The 19,487-nt window shown below is 45.4% G+C and overlaps 1 protein-coding gene across 4 annotated transcripts in view; it reads right to left on the minus strand.

Annotated features, from left to right (window-relative positions):
* The window catches only part of ARHGAP23 (Rho GTPase activating protein 23), a 172,554-nt gene that overhangs the window by 64,990 nt on the left and 88,077 nt on the right, over window positions 1-19,487 (minus strand). For all 4 annotated transcript variants that reach the window (XM_081837570.1, XM_081837568.1, XM_081837569.1 and 1 more), the window contains exon 2: window positions 3,729-3,908. In XM_081837570.1, the coding sequence (XP_081693696.1) occupies window positions 3,729-3,908 (180 nt within the window). The remainder of the gene's footprint in view (window positions 1-3,728; window positions 3,909-19,487) is intronic.

Raw genomic sequence — 19,487 nt, forward strand, 5'->3', positions numbered from 1 at the left:
AAAGAAAAGAAACAGCCATCAAGAGAAAAACAAATGAGCCAGAGAAGCGTCTGCCAGGGGAAATGATGAAACACGACATGGCTTTTTTATAAAGTGAGTATCTGCATACAGTGCTTCTAAAGAAATATTTTAAATTCCTTGAACCATTTTTGACATGAAAACAAAAGCTGGAAATTTTCTCATAAATCCCTATCAGGAGCCCACAAATATACTTGCCAGATTGCCAGTGGCAGACCAATATTTCAGTCTGGCAAGCACATCACATAAGCTTTTGGAAGAACTTGGAAACAGGAAGAGCCTTCAAAAGTCCAGGGCAAGTCCAGGGTCAATCAAGCCTCCAGCCACATTCTGCATTGGAAATGCACTGCTGTGTCTCAGCATCTCCAAAGCTTGTCATGAAGTCAAATAGAAGACCCCACCCCTTCTCCAAAACCAGGGAAGAGGTAAGGCTGGTACTGACCACAAATTTTGTCTGACTACCAAGACGAACCAGAAGTTGTGGTCCCAATTCACATATGCACTCTGTGGCTTCTATCATTCGCTCAAGGAGTGACAGCAAACCAAAAATATGTCACTAGGGACTCTGCCTTCTCTTTTGACAGCAGCCTCCTCGCCATTCTACCAGCTTTATCCCAGGCTGCTCCTGGAGCTGCCACAGCTCAGTGATCAAGCACATTTATTTACTGTAATTCCTTTTTCGTACCACCGTTCTACCAAGGCACCCATGTTTCAGCTGCAATTACTGCACTTCATGGGGTTGGAATAGAGGCCTTCTGGGTCCCTTCCAACTGTACAATTCTATGACTGAAAGGTCCCAAGTTTAGTCCCTGGCATCTCCAGATAGGGCTGGGATAGACACTGCCTGGAACCCTAGAGAGCTGCTGCCTGCCAGTGCAGACAATACTGAGTTAGATGGAGCAATGGTCCAACATGGTTTAAGATAGCTTGCTTTGCTCTACCCTCCCTATACCACCTTACATCAGCTCCAACACCCGCCTAGCCTTGCTAACCCTCCTGCCTTGACACCAGATCCATCCGAGATACCTTCAACACCTTCTTCCCTCGCTGCTTTGCTGTTCTGCCCTCACGGAGTCCCTGTTCAGACTAGGCAATTACCTGGAGCTTGGACGGTAAGCCTATCTGTCTCCGCATCCCAGACACTGTCTCCCTTTGTGGCTCTGATCCTGAGCAGTACTTTACTACAGACCCGGACCAGGACCAACAGGCCACTTATTGAGTATCTTAAAAGTTTCAGGATACATGTCGTAGCAAGAACGATCCCTAATGCATGATCTTGGTTGTGGGGTAGAGAGAGAGGGACCAGCAGAGGGAAGTGAACAGAGCCAACTTTGGGAGGGAGAGGGAGTGGGGGCAGCCTTTTGTCCGAACCATGAAACACAACAGTCCCCCTTTATACAGATGAAGCTGACACTGCAAAAAAAAAAACCCAACAAGCGGGGACTGACCGGGAGCAGTTTAATGCATACCCCACCCCACCCCATCTCCTCCCACCAACCCTTCTGCGCCTTTGAACTTATCTGGCAAAGAACCCATTTTCCCTTTCTGAAATGACAAAAGAAAAAAAGGGAGGGTGAGGTCTCTGGTCTGTGAGGGCCGGAAAGCTGGCTCTCTCTTGCAGCGACAGTGCTTCCATGCCAGACATTTCATCAGAATGGAATGGGACGTCAGCAAATAGCTCCCAGGAATTTGGAACTGCACTCGGGGTGCGTGTTGGGTGGAGGAAGGGATGTCAGTTACAACTTCCAAAGATGGAGGTCGGCCCAGCAGCCTCCTTGATATTGTAATAGGTATCAAGTATTTACCCCATGTTGGGATGCTACTGGCCCCTTAAATAATGGCACCTCTTTAAAACTGGGCGGCAGGCCCTTCAGATTCAAAAGGGAAAGGCTACACAGCTAGTTGCATTATCTATTGCTTAGGGCAGGGCAACCGGGGGATTTGGGTCAATGAAGAATCCCATCTCAGGCAGCAAATTCTGTAGGATTCCAAACCCAACGGTTTCTGTGTTTGAGAAAAGGAAAGCTTCTGGACACTCAGGGAGAGTAGAAGCGAGCTTTATTGATGCACATCAGACTCTTAAGAGATCACCAGCAATAGATTAGGTATGAGATGGAATAGCTTTTAAAGGAAAACAGAGAACTCAACAAGTTATTTTCTGAAAAAAGAAGGATCATGAAAGATAGATCCCCTGGAGGCTGACAGGTAATAATTTTTAAAGCTGTTAAATTTGTTAGCAGCTGAATTTGCTTTGGGCAGTTTGTAGCAAACTTGTGGAATGTGCAGCCACAGAGGAAAAGTATAAATCAAAGAAGAGCTCAGCAAAGTTGTGCGGGTCAAAGAGGATCAAAGTCTAAAAACAAAGGATGAAACCACCACATCCAGTCGGCTCATCAAAAATTAAAACAGACCCAGTAATGCTGGGAAGGGCTTGTTGTCAGTGGCTGAACATGCGCTTTTGCATGCTAAAGTTCTCAGGTTCAATCCTCAGCATCTCCACTTAGAGCTGGGAAACACTTCTTTGTGATGAAGGGATAGCTCAGTCAGTAGAGCACGAGACTCTTAAATCTCAGGGTTGTGGGTTTGAGCCCCACATTGGGCAAAACATTTCTGTGTTGCAGGTGGTTGGATGACCATTGTGGTCCCTTCCAACTCTACAATTTTATGATTCTATGAAACCTTGGGGAACTGCTGCCAGTCAATGTAGACAAGATTGGGCTAGGTGGAGCAATGGTCTTGACTTGGTGTAAGGTCTATGTTCTTAATGAAATGTTAGACACTTCATGTAACTATGCATCACCTAGCACAGCCTTGCCCTACCTGGGGCTGCCCAGATGTTTCGGAAAACGTTGGACAACGAAAGACGCTCTACAGGCAAATCTATAAAAAAAAATGTTGTATAAACACCAGCAACTGGGAAACACTGGCCTGCAAGCACTCCAATTGGAGAATAGCCTCTACCAAAGACTTCAGGACTCTGAAGATGCACAAACTCAGGACGACAAAGAGAAACAAGCTAAGAGGAAGGCATGTTTGGCAAACCTTACCGTGATCAATTCCCACCCGGAAACCTTTGTCCCCACTGTGGAAGGAAGTGTGGATCCAGAATTGGCCTCTACAATCACTCATGGACACACTGTTAAGACCACATTCATGGAAGATAATCTTACTTGGCTAAGAGTGATCACTAAGGAATACATATACACAAAGGCAGCACTATACATGGACGTTCCCTGCGGTCTCCCATCCAGCTAGTGACCAGACCCGGACTAGCTTAGCTTCAGCAAGGGTACAGTGGTGCCCCGCAAGACAAATGCCTCGCAAGACGGAAAACTCGCTAGACGAAAGAGTTTTCCGTTTTGGAGGTGCTTCGCAAAACAAATTTCCTATGGGCTTGCTTTGCAAGACGAAAATGTCTTGCGAGTTCCTGCGGGTTTTTTTCCCCTTTCCCCCCCTTTTTCTAAGCCGCTAAGCCGCTTATCCGCTAAGCCGCTAAAAGCCGCTAAAAGCGCTAATCCACTAAGCCGTCAATGGGCTTGCTTCGCAAGACAAAAAAACCGCTAGACGAAGAGACTCGCGGAACGGATTCTTTTCGTCTTGCGAGGCACCACTGAACTGGACATTGTGCCTCCAGACTATGCCCAGGATCATTATAAGATACACCTCTGGAATGAACCCTGCCCAGTCTTCAAACTCAGAACGGACATTACCTTCACGTTGGAATGAACTGCCGATTCTGGGGGGTAGACGATGAAGTGCCGGAGGGTGAAGCCATAACCCCCCTGCAAATTCTTGTGCAGCACCACTGTCTTCGGCCCCACCCAGGGGAAGGACTCCACAGGGGGGGCATTGGCGTTTGTGGCCGTACCATCTCTCTGGCCCAGTTTCGGCTGTCAATGAACAATAAAAAGAGGCAGGTAAGCAAAATATTACATTTCAGCTGGAATTTGGAGCAGGATGAATAGCCCCCTCCCTCCCCAATCTCTCTCACACATACACCAACCACATGAACAGGTGTTTGGAAGGACCTTTCCAAAGAGGATGAGGATAAAGAGACTGTCAAAGTTTTTAAAAGCGTATAGCCCTGGATATTCCCTGGAGACCATTTAGTTTCCCAGAGGGCTTTGGTGTCCCCTTCCTGATGGAAGGCAAGCTTCACCCTTTGTCAACAGACTTGGACAGCTCTCAAGCTGAGAAATCTCAGCTGGAGACAGACTACAGCTTTCCCCCAAGTGTTGAGAATGTAATAATAAGAGGAATTATGCTTCACATAGATACACTCCACTGCTTTATGATTTTTTCCCCCCAATGAAAATGATCGTCTTTGAAGAGTGTCGAGTTGGGCAAAGGAAGGAAATAAATGAAATAAGTAACAACATACTGTATAGCATCTGGCGGATACATGTTTCTTTGCATTGCTGCTGACAAAAATCACAATGAAAAATATTTGACTAGAGACGGTAGCAGAGTAGAAACAAGTGTGCCTCTACCACACCAGCTTCAACTCTCTTAAAACTGATTGTTTGGCTGAGGAACTAGTGAGTTACTGGGTACAATATGCACTCAGTCTCCAGAACTCTCTTCAGGTACAGAAAGGATGTGCAACATCAGTCTCTGATTGACGAGCTATATGAAGTCTCTGGATTTGCCAGGCCTGGTATAAGTACTAGAAGCCAAGCATTTGCTTCCACAGCATCTGGGGCCAGCATCTGGCACTGTGACCGCTGAGCAAGAGCCAGAGATAAAAACTGTTGTAGACTCCCCAGTATGCTAGAACAGATTGAAGAGTATTTGCAAGTGCATGGAAAGGGAGAAAAGCCATGTTTGATTATACGCTCCGCTTGAAAATTGGGTTTGAACACTTGGGTTTTCTTTCAGTGGAACCAGTCAGGGGTCATTGAAGTTTCTTGAAAGCAGAAAATAAACATGGGATCTGTTTTTATTCATTGGTTTCTCCTTTGTATTCAGCAGATGATGTGTACATACTATATCTTTAAAGCACATTTAAGGCACATTTACTCCCTCAAATAATTCTTGGTGCTATCACTTGTTAAGGGCTGATGGGAATTGTAATTCTGCGAGGGGTAAACTACAGCACCCAGAATTCTTTGCGTGAAAGAATGTGTTTCAAAGGCACTTTAAAGGTGTAGTATGTAAGCAACCATTTCACATTATTTCACCACACACACACACACACACACAGAGAGAGAGAGAGAGAGAGAGAGGCCCCAAAATTCATTTCAATTTTCGTTCTTGAAGGTTGGAAGGAAAGAGAAGAAGTTGCACTGAGGTCTTCCTTCCCCCATTTCCCCTGGAACAAAGCCCTAACTGATCACAGGGAAGTGGAATGGGAGGGGGGAAAGGAGGGAGAAAATACCTTTGAGTATGTGTGTGAGGAAAGGAATGCATTTTGAACTTTTTCCAACACCTGCACCTCAGCACAACCCTTAAAAAACGGGAGCCCTTTGAAAAAGAGCTCCATCATGGTTGAATTTAGACAGGTTTCAGCATGAGACAAGAAGCAAAAGGAGAAGGATTTCGCACTGTTTGCGAGCTATAGCTCCTAGAGTTAACCACACTTCCAATTCTTACTGTAAAAGCCTCCCTACCACCAGTGCATAAGACGTTGACACAGCAAGTCCACATGGGAGCTCCCCCCTATAACTACATTCCATTGGTAACCCAGAGGAATGTAATATCCAAGTCCGACATGTAATCTTAAAGGCTTTCCATCTCCCTCCTGTCAACCCCTGTGGGATGCCCAAGGTTTGCAACATGACACTCTATACTTTAGAAGGGAATTATGCACCTCTCCGTCTCGCCAGCTCAAAACCAGATGGCCTTCAATTGCTTTGGGGCTTGCAATAACTACACGGGAACGAACAACAAGGCTTTATAATATGATGCATTTGCGGCTAGAAGGTCATCTGGGCTAAAACAATCAACAATGGCATCAGGATAGATAGATGATTAGATAGATAGATAGATAGATAGATAGATAGATAGATAGATAGATGATAGATAGATAGAGACAGATGATAGATAGATAGATGACAGATAGATAGATAGATAGATATGATAGAGAGAGAGATGAGAGAAGATAGACAGACAGACAGACAGACACACACACACACACACACACACACACACCACTTGAAAGCAAAAAATCCTCAAAGTGGTTTACATAGTACAAGAAGGCTTATAGGCATGTATCAATGAAGCTGTTTGGGGCGTCCACATGGAGAGCTTCCACACAAGAGCTAATGAACAGATTCTCTCAACCTATGCCTAACTGGCTACTCAGATGCTGACTATCTTGCCTTCAGCAATGGGACAACAGACCAAATCTTGGTGTTCCTCCACCATGACCAAATCCATAAAATTATCCATATTTGCATGGATTTTTGTATTTAACATAATTTATTCTGCACAACATAGACAGTGATTCCTAGAAAATCCTGTTGAATGCAAATTTTGGCTTTCAGAATTGCCACACACAACTCTCAAACCTGTCTTCACAATCCTAAAGACTAGAAACTCGCTTCTTTCTTCTTCTTTAAAACAAAAGCTGAAATTCTTGGGAAGGTGAGTTGTGAATCCCATTACTATCGTTTTAAAAGTATATCACATCTTTCCACCAATCTGCCCTTAATTTCTACTCTTGTGCTCATAGAATTGTGCAATCTACAGAGTTGTGTTTACAATTAATGAAATATCTTATTATAAAGTGGTTAAAAGAAAGATCAGTTAGCTGACTGATAGCTCTACTGGGATTGTACTGCTCTGTGAACATATGTTCTAGCTGTGGATTGAGAAGGTGTCAGCAGCAGAATGTTAACCAATAGTGCAGCTTCAGTGGCGGAAATTGAATGTCAGTTTAAAACTAGGAGAGGGAAAAGGGAGAACCTTGTAATGAGCATGAGCATGAGCAGAGCAGAAACTGTGCAGCTGAGATGGAAGGAAGGACAAATCCAGGGTCCCCCACAAACATCTAAAGAGGCTATTTGTCAGCCTACCAATGACACTGGCTTTCCTATCTCCTCCTCTCTCTTTCATAGTGTTTATGTCCCTGAAGGGAAAGCCATGAATTTACCTTCTTGAATGCAAGAGGAGGTAAAACCGGAGTTAATGGGATGTTCCTAAGAGCTGCCAAAAGGCAGAGCAGCAGAAAAGAAAACTTATTATGTAATTTCACTTAGCAATTACTTAGCCACAGGGGCTTCTTGCTGCTGCTTCTGCAGAGCAAAACAATCCCAGCGTTCTCCTTTCCCTCCAGCTCCTTTCCTCCACTCAGCAGAAGGTATCACTAGGCAAAGAGAGAACCCCTCGCTGTACTAAACAACATCTGCCTGGTGTATCCCAGACACACACACACTCCATGCTCCTTCAAAAAAATAATAAGGGGACATTCTGTTCTACATCAGTAGAATGTCCCTCTTTTCTGAGGAATGTTGGAGGGTGTGCAAAACCGCCTTGTTCCAATCACAGTGCCATGTTGTCTGTCGCTGGGATGGGGAAGCTGTGGTCCCTCCAGTTGCTGCTGGACTACAACTCCCATCATCCCTGACCACTAGCCATGCTGGGCTGAGGGGAGCCCAACAACATCTGGAAGGCCCCAGGATCTGCATTACTGGTGTAATACAATTGGCACTGCAGCTCTGCTAAGCATTTTTCTAACCTTATATGCTGAATATGTTTTAATGGGAGATGCCAGCCCATTACCATTCCTCCAAATAACACAAGCAGTAGTTACAGTGCAACATCTGCAATATACACACCATGTCTTATAGGTGGCAATATACACACCATGTCTTATAGGTGGAGCCCCCATTTCACCAAGAGCAATGTGGACTCTCTCTCTCCCACTCTCAATTCAACAGCACACAATCCATCTGGTCCCCAGCTCCTGTTGTGAGGCTCCTCCCTCCTGCCACCACCACTGACATTTGCTTCTAGTGGCTTTTTTTGCACAATCAAGTCGAAGTTTAACACTGCTGTTGTAAAGTGTTTGCACTATCCAACAGCAGGATACACATGCACCCATACACAAATTAAACTGCATAAATAATTCAATCTGCAAACCCCTGTTTTCCTGACTACATTCAATTTCATTACCCCCTCCCCCACCGCTTTCTAAAAATAATAGCTAAGGGAGCAATTAACGAAAGTTAAGGGGTCAGGATCCCTCTCCCCCCGCCCCCCGGGTAATTCAAGCAGGTGTATCTAGATGGACAGCTTCAGTAAACAAGGCAATGCAGAGCTGGAGACGAGACTAACATCCTCAACCAGGCACAGACACACACAGCGGGCAGATTCAGGTTAGAGCTGCCCTTGAACAGAGAGGCAAAGGCCTCACATGTCCTCCTGCAGCCTTCAAAACAGCAGCTAAGATGTGGGCACCTAAAAAAGGGAGGCACCAGAAAAAGTAGGGGATCCATCAACTCGACTCAGCCTTTCATTGGAGCTGGACCGGCCTGGTCTCATGCAAGGTGTATTCTCAACTGTCACAAATAACACACTCCCTCCCCCCCAAAGCATTTTAAATTTGTGAATTTGGATCATGCAACAAAATAGGAAGTGAAGTGCAAGGAAAAACAAAGGAAGAGATACAATCAGGGCGGAGAGGGATTTAAGACGAAGGACTAGCCGCTTGTTAGGTCGTGGAAGGTATGTGTGAGAAGAAGGCAACACGGAGAGACTAAAGGGAAGGGTTGATGTGATCCCGGTTTCAGGGAAGTGGGGCGCGGAACGCTGCTCTGAACCGAAAGTCTGCAATGCAATGTTAGCGCTGCCTACTTCTGCTTAAGCTGGTGCGCAACACCAAATGAAAGCTTTGAAGTGGTGCCCCCTTTGCTGCCATCTGGCCCCCATCCCCACCCCAAATGAAAGCCGCTTTCAAACCACCCTGAGGGTGTCTCTCCAAGATGAATATTCCGAACAAGTGTGGAAAGGCAGATCAGGTGGAGGAGACATTGTAATCCCCTCTGCCCCTTCCAGCCACCTTGCCTCCAGACAGCCTCTGCAGGCGACTCAGAGTTAATGAAGATACCAGCCGTTTTATCCAGGGACACAAAGCCTATCTGCTCCCGACTCTCCTCTGGGGCCCTTCACGGTCCACCGATGCACAATCCTTATCTTTCTGTCAAAAGCTGCCCTCCCGTTTGGATCAGGATGCTAATGAGGGTGCCTCGTATTCACAGACTAATCTCCCTCAGTATCATACCAGCGCCAGGCGCCCCAGGCCCCTCTGAAAGCTGGGATCAACACTTCCATGTGACAAAGAGATGGGATATTGACAAGCCTTCCCTCGCCTCTTTTCTCTCTGGGCACTGATCCTCTCTCTTTGTGTGTGTAAGTAAGTAATTGTGGCATAATGGTAGCATAATGTTATAGCTCAGTCCTACACTGAAGATGGAGTGTAAAGATGGAGCTACCAGCATTCACCATCCCGGTGGCCTCCAGTTGTTCTGGATGACAATTCACATCCGCCCCAAAAAGGATAGTCAGGTTGATGCAAGTTACATCTGGTGGGCACCAGGTTGGGGAAAGCTGAATGGGATCAACACCCAAAACATATGGTGGGTATCAGGTTGGCCAAGCTGAACTACACCAACATACGAACACAGTACATGCTTTTATATCATGTCAGATTATTTGCCCATCTAGCACACGACTGTCTATTCTGACTGGTGGCACCTCTTCTACATTTCAAGCTAGAGATACTGAGGATTGAATCGGGAGCGCCTACATGAAAAGCATGTGCTCTACAAGGCCAGCTTTAGGTTTGGGAGACACCTGGACTAAAGGCAATCTGGTGGGGCCCCTTCTCAGTTGGCGAGCAGGCTCGGCTGGCAAGTGGCGTCAGCCAGCAGCACTGTGAGCAGTGCCAAGTAGCTCAGGGCTGCCATTTTTATTCCCCACAATCCCCCCTGAGCAATGCTACACCAAGGGCATCATGTGGGTTTCAACATGGGAGCTAGATTCAGCTACCAGGTGCTACTCAAAGAGTACTGGGCTGGGGCAGGAGAACTAAGAGATGGCCCAGGGCAGGAGTCAGCAGTGAGTCCTGCCAGGGCACTGAGGCAACACCAGCTACCTAAAGGCACCAGGTCGCCAGCCCTAAGGCTATGGCTCCTCCCCTAAATAATGAGCATGGAATCTTTTCCCGCTTCTTCCTCTTAATGTCGGTTATAACACAACCCATGATGTCACATGGTTGTTCTGCTGTGTATTTGCTCATCCTTGCCACCAACAACACAAGGAAGAGAAATGCACGGCATGATGGCGCCTTACGTCCAAGCTATCTGAAAGACCATATTCCCTCATACAAATCTGCCCAGGTTCTGAGATCTTTGGGGGAGGACCTTCTCTTAGTTCCTGGCACGTTTGGTGAGGGCCTCGTTGGTGGCTGCTCCCAGACTTTGGAACTCCCTCCCTAGAGAAGCTAGACTGGCTCCCTCCTTGCTGTCTTTGCACCGGCAGGTGAAGGCCTTTGGGAACTGACTGCTTTTAATAAAACGGCTAGTGCCGTGCTGGTTTTTATTACATTTATTTGCATGGGTTGAATAGATTTTTATATATGTATATAGTTTTAATTCTATCAGTGTTCGATTGTTTTTTTCTATGTTTTTAGAGGTTATTTTTTATCTGTAAGCTGCCTTGAGCCCCATGAGGGGAAAAGGTGGGGTATAAAAATATATATATAAATAAATTAGTGGTCAGAGTGCAGCACCAGGACCTGTGAGACAAGAGCTCAAATCCCTGCTCAGTCATGAAGCTCACTAGGTGGGCCTCAGGCCTCTCACAGTCTCTCAGCCTAACCTACCTCGAAGGGTTGTACTGAGGATAATATAAATAGGGGGAGAACCAGACCCACCACCATGAAACGTGGGATATAAGTGTAATAATAATCAGCAATATCAAATCACACTTTCTTAATTGTTATTTCTTAATTATTAACATATTGTGGGGGGGGGGGAGACAGAACAGCAGGATTTCATTTTTTCTTTTTCTTTTTGAAACCTAGACACAACGCACCCAAACACACAAGCGTTGAGGATTGGGGGTCTGATATATGAGTAGCAAACAGCGAAGGTTGCAAGAGTCAGATGGCAACGAAGGAACATGTTTAAGAGGAGGCTGCTACAAGCTCATGGAGAGCAAATATAGAATTCAAAAGTCACAACCTTTCTGGCAGACAGTGGGGGAGGGGGGAGAGAGGGCAAAGATCCAGCTGTACAGGCAAATTATTATTATTAAGATATTCCTTGCCACAACAGCCAAAAGGCAGGGAGCGGCATGTGTGAGGGGTTATCGGAGGTCAGCTGCGATATGGTAAACTGGGGGGGGGGGGTAAGCTTAGTTGCTCTGCTGCCGCTGGCCAAAGAAAATGGGCAGAGAACAAGTGATGGGGGGGCCTGAGAAAAGCAAAATAAGGAGAGAAGCATACACAGGGTGGGGATTAGGAAGGGAGACAGTTCATTTATTCACACAAAGGGGCAGGGGAAAGCAAGAAGCATATCCAACAAGCCTTCAGGGGGTAAAAGATGGTACATAATTTAAATTACATTCTACACACCTGATACAGGGACCCCCCCCCCGGGGCATTTTTTCTTCTCTCCTAGTCAAATGAACTATGGAAATAGGCTGCGGGGGGGGGGCATTGTGATCATCTGTGAATTATCCCTGTTTGCCCCAACCAAAGTCTGAGGGGGGGAGCAGGGATGCTCTCTACCAATAGCTGAAAATTGAGGCAAATCAACCAGACCCCCCCCCCCAGACAAAGGAACACCGTGTGTGATTATACCCCCATCCAAACACACACACTGTACGTTGCTTCTATAATCCACTACCACCCCCTCTCGACCCCAGGGAAAGCCTCCCACCCAAACACAAGCAGCTGCTCTAGCGGTAATAACCTGAGCGGAAAAAAAGTGCGCTGCTCCATCAGTAAACTACAGATGGTGCCGCCATACTCACGGGCACTGCCACCACCCCCAGGGGGGCACAGGGTACACACGCATGCACGTAGCCACTGTTTGATCATTCATCCCTTGACTATTTACATAATCACACTAAGGAGCTGGGAAAAGATCTGGCCAGTCCTTTCATATCTTTGTGTAACCCCCCCCCCACACCTCCACCCCACAAACGATGCCACCCATCACCTCTTTGACATCGCCTCCCTTTCATGGCTCCTTCCCCTACTCCCAATTCTCGCAAGCTCCTTTGCTGACCTATAGCACCCGGCCCACGATTCCTTAGCTCTGCCCTACCCCATTCTCACCCTCTTTCCCTCATTTCCTTGTCCTCTCTGGTCCTCTTCCTCAATGTCTTGTCCCCCCAATTCATCCTCCCCTTAGGCCTCACCTTCTTGCTCTGCACTGCTTTTACGAGCATAATTCAAAGTGTTGGTGCTGACCTTTAAAGCCCTAAATGGCCTCAGTCCTGCATACCTGAAGGGGTGTCTCCACTCCCATCATTCTGCCCGGACAGCAGGCCTTCTGGCGGTTCCCTCACTACGAGAAGCAAAGTTACAGGGAACCAGGCAGAGGGCCTTCTCGGCAGTGGCATCTGCCCTGTGAACACCCTCCCATCAGATGTCAAAGAAATTAACTATCCAACTTTTAGAAAACATCTGAAGGCAGCCCTGTTTAGGGAAGCTTTTAATATTTGATGAATTATTGTATTTTAATGTTTTGTTGGAAGCTGCCCAGAGTGGCTGGGGAAACCCAACCAGATGGGCAGGGTTTGATTTTTATTTTTATTTTTATTTTTAACTGCACTTCCTCTAAGGCCCTCATCCATCGCTCCCTCTTGGGCCCATCTCCCCAGCCCCTAACCTAACTGCCTGCTCAGGTTCCCTGACCCTGCAAACTATTTTCTCTGCCAACAGAACACAGCATTTATTGTTCCTGGGTCCTCTGAGATCAGCACCCTAAAACAAAGAGGGGCGGGAAGAAGGAGGGGGGAGGAGAGAACATTGTGCAGCAGCTACTGTACTGGGCTTGGGCTTGGAGAAAACAATGCCTCTTCACAAGGTGTCTTTTATAGCAGAGTAACGTGTGCACTCACTTGCCCAGTGTTTTGATGTCATCAGGTTGTGTATTTCTGGTCCTACAAATATATTATGGCAGAAAAAGTTGAGCAAGGGATTCGGTTTTCAGGATTCAGCCCCATCTGTATCAAGCAACTGACTTGAGTACAAAGGCCACCTTTATATTTGGCTATACTAAGGTAAAGGTAAAGGGACCCCTGACCATTAGGTCCAGTCGTGACTGACTCTGGGGTTGCGGCGCTCATCTCGCTTTATTGGCCAAGGGAGCCAGTGTACAGCTTCCGGGTCATGTGGCCAGCATGACTAAGCTGCTTCTGGTGAACCAGAGCAGGTCACGGAAACGCCGTTTACCTTCTACTTGGACTTTGACCTGCTTTCGAACTGCTAGGTTGGCAGGAGCAGGGACCGAGCAACAGGAGCTCACCCCGTTGCGGGGATTCGAACCGCCGACCTTCTGATCGGCAAGTCCTAGGCTCTGTGGTTTAACCCACAGTGCCACACGCGTCCCTTGGCTATACTACTTATGGATAATTGGCACAGTGGGAGAGAGCGTGACACTAAGGGAGCTATTTTTTATTTTTTTGGAGCAAATGAAAGTTCCAACTAAGGAGGTTTTGCATTTGAAATATGGGCACTAAGGGGATGCAATTATAAGCATTGCATGTGCATATATTTAAGCATCACTTGTATTAGCCTCTGAGTAGGAAGTGCAAGTCGGGCACCTGGAACTCTTTTTCCTGGGACAACAAGATAGTAATGGCGACAGCGGCTGCCTCACAGCCGAAGAAACCATAAAAGGCCTGCTGTTTATCATTCCTGGAGCCCAATTAAAAACAGAGAAAATGGCAGGTTTGGGGACCCTGGGTAATTACAACAAGCTATATTTTACCACAACAGACAACTCCGTCTGCCAGCAAGCAGCCCCTGAGGCGGTCGCCAGTTGTGCCACATCAGCTGGTTTGCCCCAGCCTGAAGGACGCCAGGAGCTGTGCCAGTAAGACTAGGCTGGGATTTCGGGCTGGGCGGGGAGTGCAGGGAAACAGAGGGGATGGTGGGTTTAAACATGCCACTTCCTTTCTCACCTCCACTGGAAGCTTTATTGGCATTCGTCTTCAGCACAGGCTGAGTGGCAGGCAAATACAGTTGGCATCTAAGAAAGCAACTCACGGGCCTAAGAAATTCCCCAAGCTGCCCAGGGTGTTAAAATTCAGGTGCTGTACTGCTGTTGCTTTGGAAGGGGGAAACAGGAATATTTTTTATTTCATTTTTAAGGAGAAAGGAAACAACAGTGGGATCTTACAGGCTGTTGAGTAGGTGTAGATCAGTGTTGGGAAACTGGACTCAGCTGGCTGGTCCACCCTCCGTGGGCCACCCAACATCACATGAGAAATGAGACTGGGCAGGAACTCAAACCCAGGAAGAGATCCCTACATTCTCCTATTAAAGGTCCAGGATCATCCTAGCTGTATCCTGCCACAACATCTGGCCTGCTACATATTTAGGATCAAGGTGGGCATGGTGGGAATTTTTGTGACTCTTCCTCTTAACGTGTGTGTGTGTGTGTGTGTGTGTGTGTAAAAATAATAAATGCAGCCTTAGGAGGCAGAAACAGAAAGAAGAAGACCAGGGGGAGGAGGAAGAGCCGCTTAACACTTTCTTTCAATATGCCTGATCAAAATTGCTCCCCACCCCACACTATTTTCCCATTTATGCAGCAGATTATAGGAGCACCGCCTCATGAGATTGTTGGATGTGGAGTGTCAATTGCAGAAATGATGTGTGATGCAACCCAGTGCCACTTCACCACAAGATAAACATCACAGGATCTGGTTCATATTAACAGGGACAAGCACAAGTATATGTGGGCAGGTGGGCTAGTACGAGATTTTGCCAGCTAGCCATTTTTAATTGGCTGACATGCTGAGATGCATTAAATGTAGGCTCTGCTACTTGAAGCAAGGTCAGTTTTCTGAAGATTCAGAGCAATAGGCTGATAATACTTCTGGCTCTCAGGATCAGCTCATACACAGGCAGCACCTGGTGTTGGGAACCACAGGGAAGCTCCACAAGACTTGCAGTGTTCAGGAAATGGAGCTTGGGTGCTCTGCATAGTCTTCCCCCCAATGAACCACAAATTATGCCAAAACAAGCAAATACGTGCAAATTTGCTCGACAACTTTAGTCAAGTCACAGATTTCAGCTTCCAGACACAGAATCTATGCTAATTTTATGCACAGTAAACATGAAAAGGGAGACAATTCACAAATTCAAACTGCATTTTCACTTTCAACAACTTCCCTCTGCATAAGTTAAACAACCAACTGTTCAAGCCTGAGTTTTCCAAAATGGTCTCTGGGTTCCAAATCCCAATTCTCTCCTGTCCTTAGAGCTAAAAGGACTTTCCTTCTCTCTATCAACACAAGTCACTGACTGGGATTAACTGATTCCTCAGCATGACATCACAGCAGGTAAACTAATAGCTAGGGAGGCTTGTGGGCAACTAGCAGCTGCAAGCTTTTAGTATTTGGTTCACAATTATAGCAAGGGGCCAGGCAATCACACCCCACCTCTGACCCGGAATGAAAAGCAACCATACCAACTCATCATCTTGCATAAAAGGGTATGTTCAGTTTAACCTAGATTTAACTTCCTGTTCTTCCTGTACATTCCTGTTCTTTTTTTCCTCCTCTGCCCTCAGGGGTAAGAGAGAGTAATTGTCCTATGTCTCCTTTATTGCTTTTAAATATTTGAAAGCTGCTCTTAAGGTCCTCCCCTCAATTTTCATTTCTCCTGGCTCAAGGTGTATACAAATTGTTCTCTAATACGTTCCACATCCATCTCACTGTTCTAAACCTCTCACTCTCCTTATGATAGCCCACTTGAGTTTTATGAAAGTTGACTACCATCCACTGTAAAAACTGCACTACACCTTGAATTGGATCAGGTACCCCAATGCAAATACTTATATAAGTACAGTAGTACCTTGGGTTAAGAACTTAATTCGCTCTGGAGGTCCGTTCTTAACCTGAAACTGTTCTTAACCTGAGGTCCTACTTTAGCTAATGGGGCCTCCCACTGCCACCGCGCGATTTCTGTTCTCATCCTGAAGCAAAGTTCTTAACCCGAGATACTATTCCTGGGTTAGCGGAGTCTGTAACCTGAAGCGTCTGTAATCTGAGGTACCACTGTATATAGGTATGTATATCCAATGCTGCTGCTAATACAGCCACAACATACACAAAGGCACTCAAATCCTGTGGAAAGAGGAAAATGATGCGTCTGAAGGGAGGCTATGAACAATTACTAGTTACATGGATGTTAGAAGAAGCCCAGAAACAAGTTATCTGTGGGCCTCCACACCAGTTTTCCATCTTTCAGTTGTGCAGCCAATCATTAAAGGTTGACCCCCATCTCCACTCTTATCACACCTGAGCTTTCTACCCCATCAACTTTTTCCTGCCAGTTATCAGGGAGTTCTCCTCTGTTACTCAAATATTAACACAGGGTGACACCTAAGAATGAAGTGGCAGAATCCTGAGCAGACTGTATCATTTTTTAAAACAATCCCTTATGTAGAAAACCTCCTACAAGTTAAAACAAAAAACAAAAGAAGCAAAAGTGACACAGTCTGTTCTGCCATCTCATTCCGCCATGTGGACAGAACACCCTGTTCCCTCTCCTACGTTTGGGGTCAGATGTCCATTTACCAGGCCAACGGGTCACTCATTTTACCAGTTTCAGGAAGGAGCCAGGAAAAGAAGCAGCACTAGGCTGTCATGAAGTAGGCAGCAGCATACAAAAGCGTAAGGTTTTAACAACAGTCAACCTGTTGCTGTGCCACTAGTTTCAGGGTCACCATGAAACACTGAAATTGGCATGCAACAAGTATCTATATGGGGGGGGGGGAGCATGCAGTGTAGGCCGTTCCATGAGAACTATCTAACACATGGTAAAATTGGAGCTTATCCTGGCACATGTACACGTCATGCATTTGAATGGATTTTGTGTGTGGTTTTCCCTATAAGCCCTTTTCGTTTAGAAACTTCAATGTACTTGCTGACTATCTAGCAACCTGAAAATGCACACACACACACACACACACCAGTCATTTCCTCCTGGTGACACTAATGCATGGACTTAGAGGGGTGGCCCCAACCTCCAGCCCAGAGTTTAGGGAAGCAATTAATGTTTAATAGACTATTGTATTTTAATATTCTGTTGGAAGCAGCCCAGAGTGGCTGGGGAAACCCAGCCAGATGGGCGGGGTATAAATAAATAAATTATTATTATTATTATTATTATTATTATTATTATTATTATTATTATTATTATCATCATCAAAAGAACACAGAGTGAGTTGAAATTTAAGCTTAACAAAATAAACTACTGACTTCCATACTGCCACCCACAAAATGAATGTCTGTGTTAATTTATGTTTCAGTTTATGTTATCCTTTTCTTACATTATCTGCTTTGTCAATATTCAGCTGAAAACCTCAATAAACAAGCGTTTTAAAAGAGAGAGAACAAATTAAGTTACCCACAGCTCATACAGCGTTGCCCAATAAACAGCCTGATAGTGAAACTGAGGCAGGGTTTAGCAGGTGTGTATGATTTGCTATGCGTCACATAATGAATGATGGGCAAAGCCAGAATTAGAATCCGGAAGTACCAGTACGCCTCTGTCTCACACTCCTCTATGCCCTTGAGCAGAATCGGAATCTGAGAAATCTTTCTTATTATGATTTCCTTATTTACAATAGCAATAATTTCTGAAAGGTGCTTTTCAACCCTTATCTCCCCGATAACACAACAGTCCTGACAGGTGACATTTGAATTTAATACTGATACCAGAGCCTTGTGAGCTTGCCAAATACCCTGAGAGCTTGGCAAAAATGTTTTAGCAAATAAAAGAAATAATTTGTAGTTTCTGGAACGGTGGTAAGTATCTGCAATACAATATTCCACCACCCTTTTCTTTTCTTCTTCTGTCCTTTTGGAAGAACAGTAATAATTTTTACATAAGCAAAACAAGAATTGCTAACTGCTCCCATTGTGCAGATATGAAACACTGAGGCTCAGACAGAGAGTAACGTAAACCAAGACTATGCACAATGTTCACAGGTGAAACACAGGCAGCTTCTTCCACAGTACTATAATCAGACATAGGCATGCATAGGGATGGTCTGACCACATAGAGATTCAAAAAGATGCTTTGGGACAAGATCCGTTCTATAGAACAAGGTGACTGAAAGCTGATTTTTGGTTAATCTTTATCTGACCTTGGAAGTTTCATTTGGCAAATGGGTGCTTGGATGACAGAATCCTCCTTCAAATATAAATACACACATAACTGTGCATCCCTAATCAGCATGTCAGAGAAAGAAGGGTCCTTGCCTAGCTTCTTAGCCAACATGCTGCTTCTCTATGCGCAGGTCATTTTGTGTTCATGCATAATAGAGCATGTGCTCCCTATCCCCCCCCCTTGACCCTGAAGTGGTACAGTTCAAAAACAAGTGTGCATTTCAAGTGTGAACCAGACGCAAGGGAAGAGTAAATAGTGTGCAATCTAAAAGGCACAGGATCCCCTGTGACATCTAAGACAACACTGAAAGTCATGTGCAATCCATAATTTTGTGCAAGCATTACTCTCTCTCCCCCACCCCCCATGCAGCCTCAAGGCTGCAGTGCATTAAGTGAAGAACTGCACCCCAGTTGTCACCTGTAGCACAGCAGTGTGTCCTGGACCACACATCAACACACTGCAGCTGCGTTTCAATCTAGCCCTGGATATTCACACCTCGTTCTTAAAAGGTGAATGAAAATCATGCCCTGCTGGGAGGGTTAACAGGCACCTGCATATTAGATAACTAGGAAGCCACATGCATCTTGTATGGGAAACACACCTCTTCACAGACCATCCGCACACGCCCAAGTTTATTAAAACAAGAACACAAGCAGAATTAGATCCAGGTCTGGAAAGGGGGTCCATTAAGTCCAGAAACAAAAGCCTAAAATCATCCAGCCACTTTTCTATGTGGATTCAAATAAATCTACTGGTAAGTCCTGATCAAGTTACAATGCAGCTTTCTGATTGATGGGAGAAGAGTCCGATATAAACTCTTCCCTGTGCATCTTTTTGGATGGGTGGGTGGGTGGGTGGATAGATGATAGATAGATAGATAGATAGATAGATAGATAGATAGATAGATGATAGATAGATAGATGATAGATAGATAGATAGATAGATAGATAGATAGATAGATAGATAGATGATAGATAGATAGATAGATGATAGATAGATAGATAGATAGAGATATAGATAGATGATAGATAGATAGATAGATAGATAGATAGATAGATAGATAGATAGATAGATAGATGATAGATATAGATAGATAGATAGATAGATA

The sequence above is a fragment of the Podarcis erhardii genome (assembly GCF_964252035.2).
Source record: "Podarcis erhardii genome assembly, chromosome: 13".
NCBI classification, from domain to species: domain Eukaryota; kingdom Metazoa; phylum Chordata; class Lepidosauria; order Squamata; family Lacertidae; genus Podarcis; species Podarcis erhardii.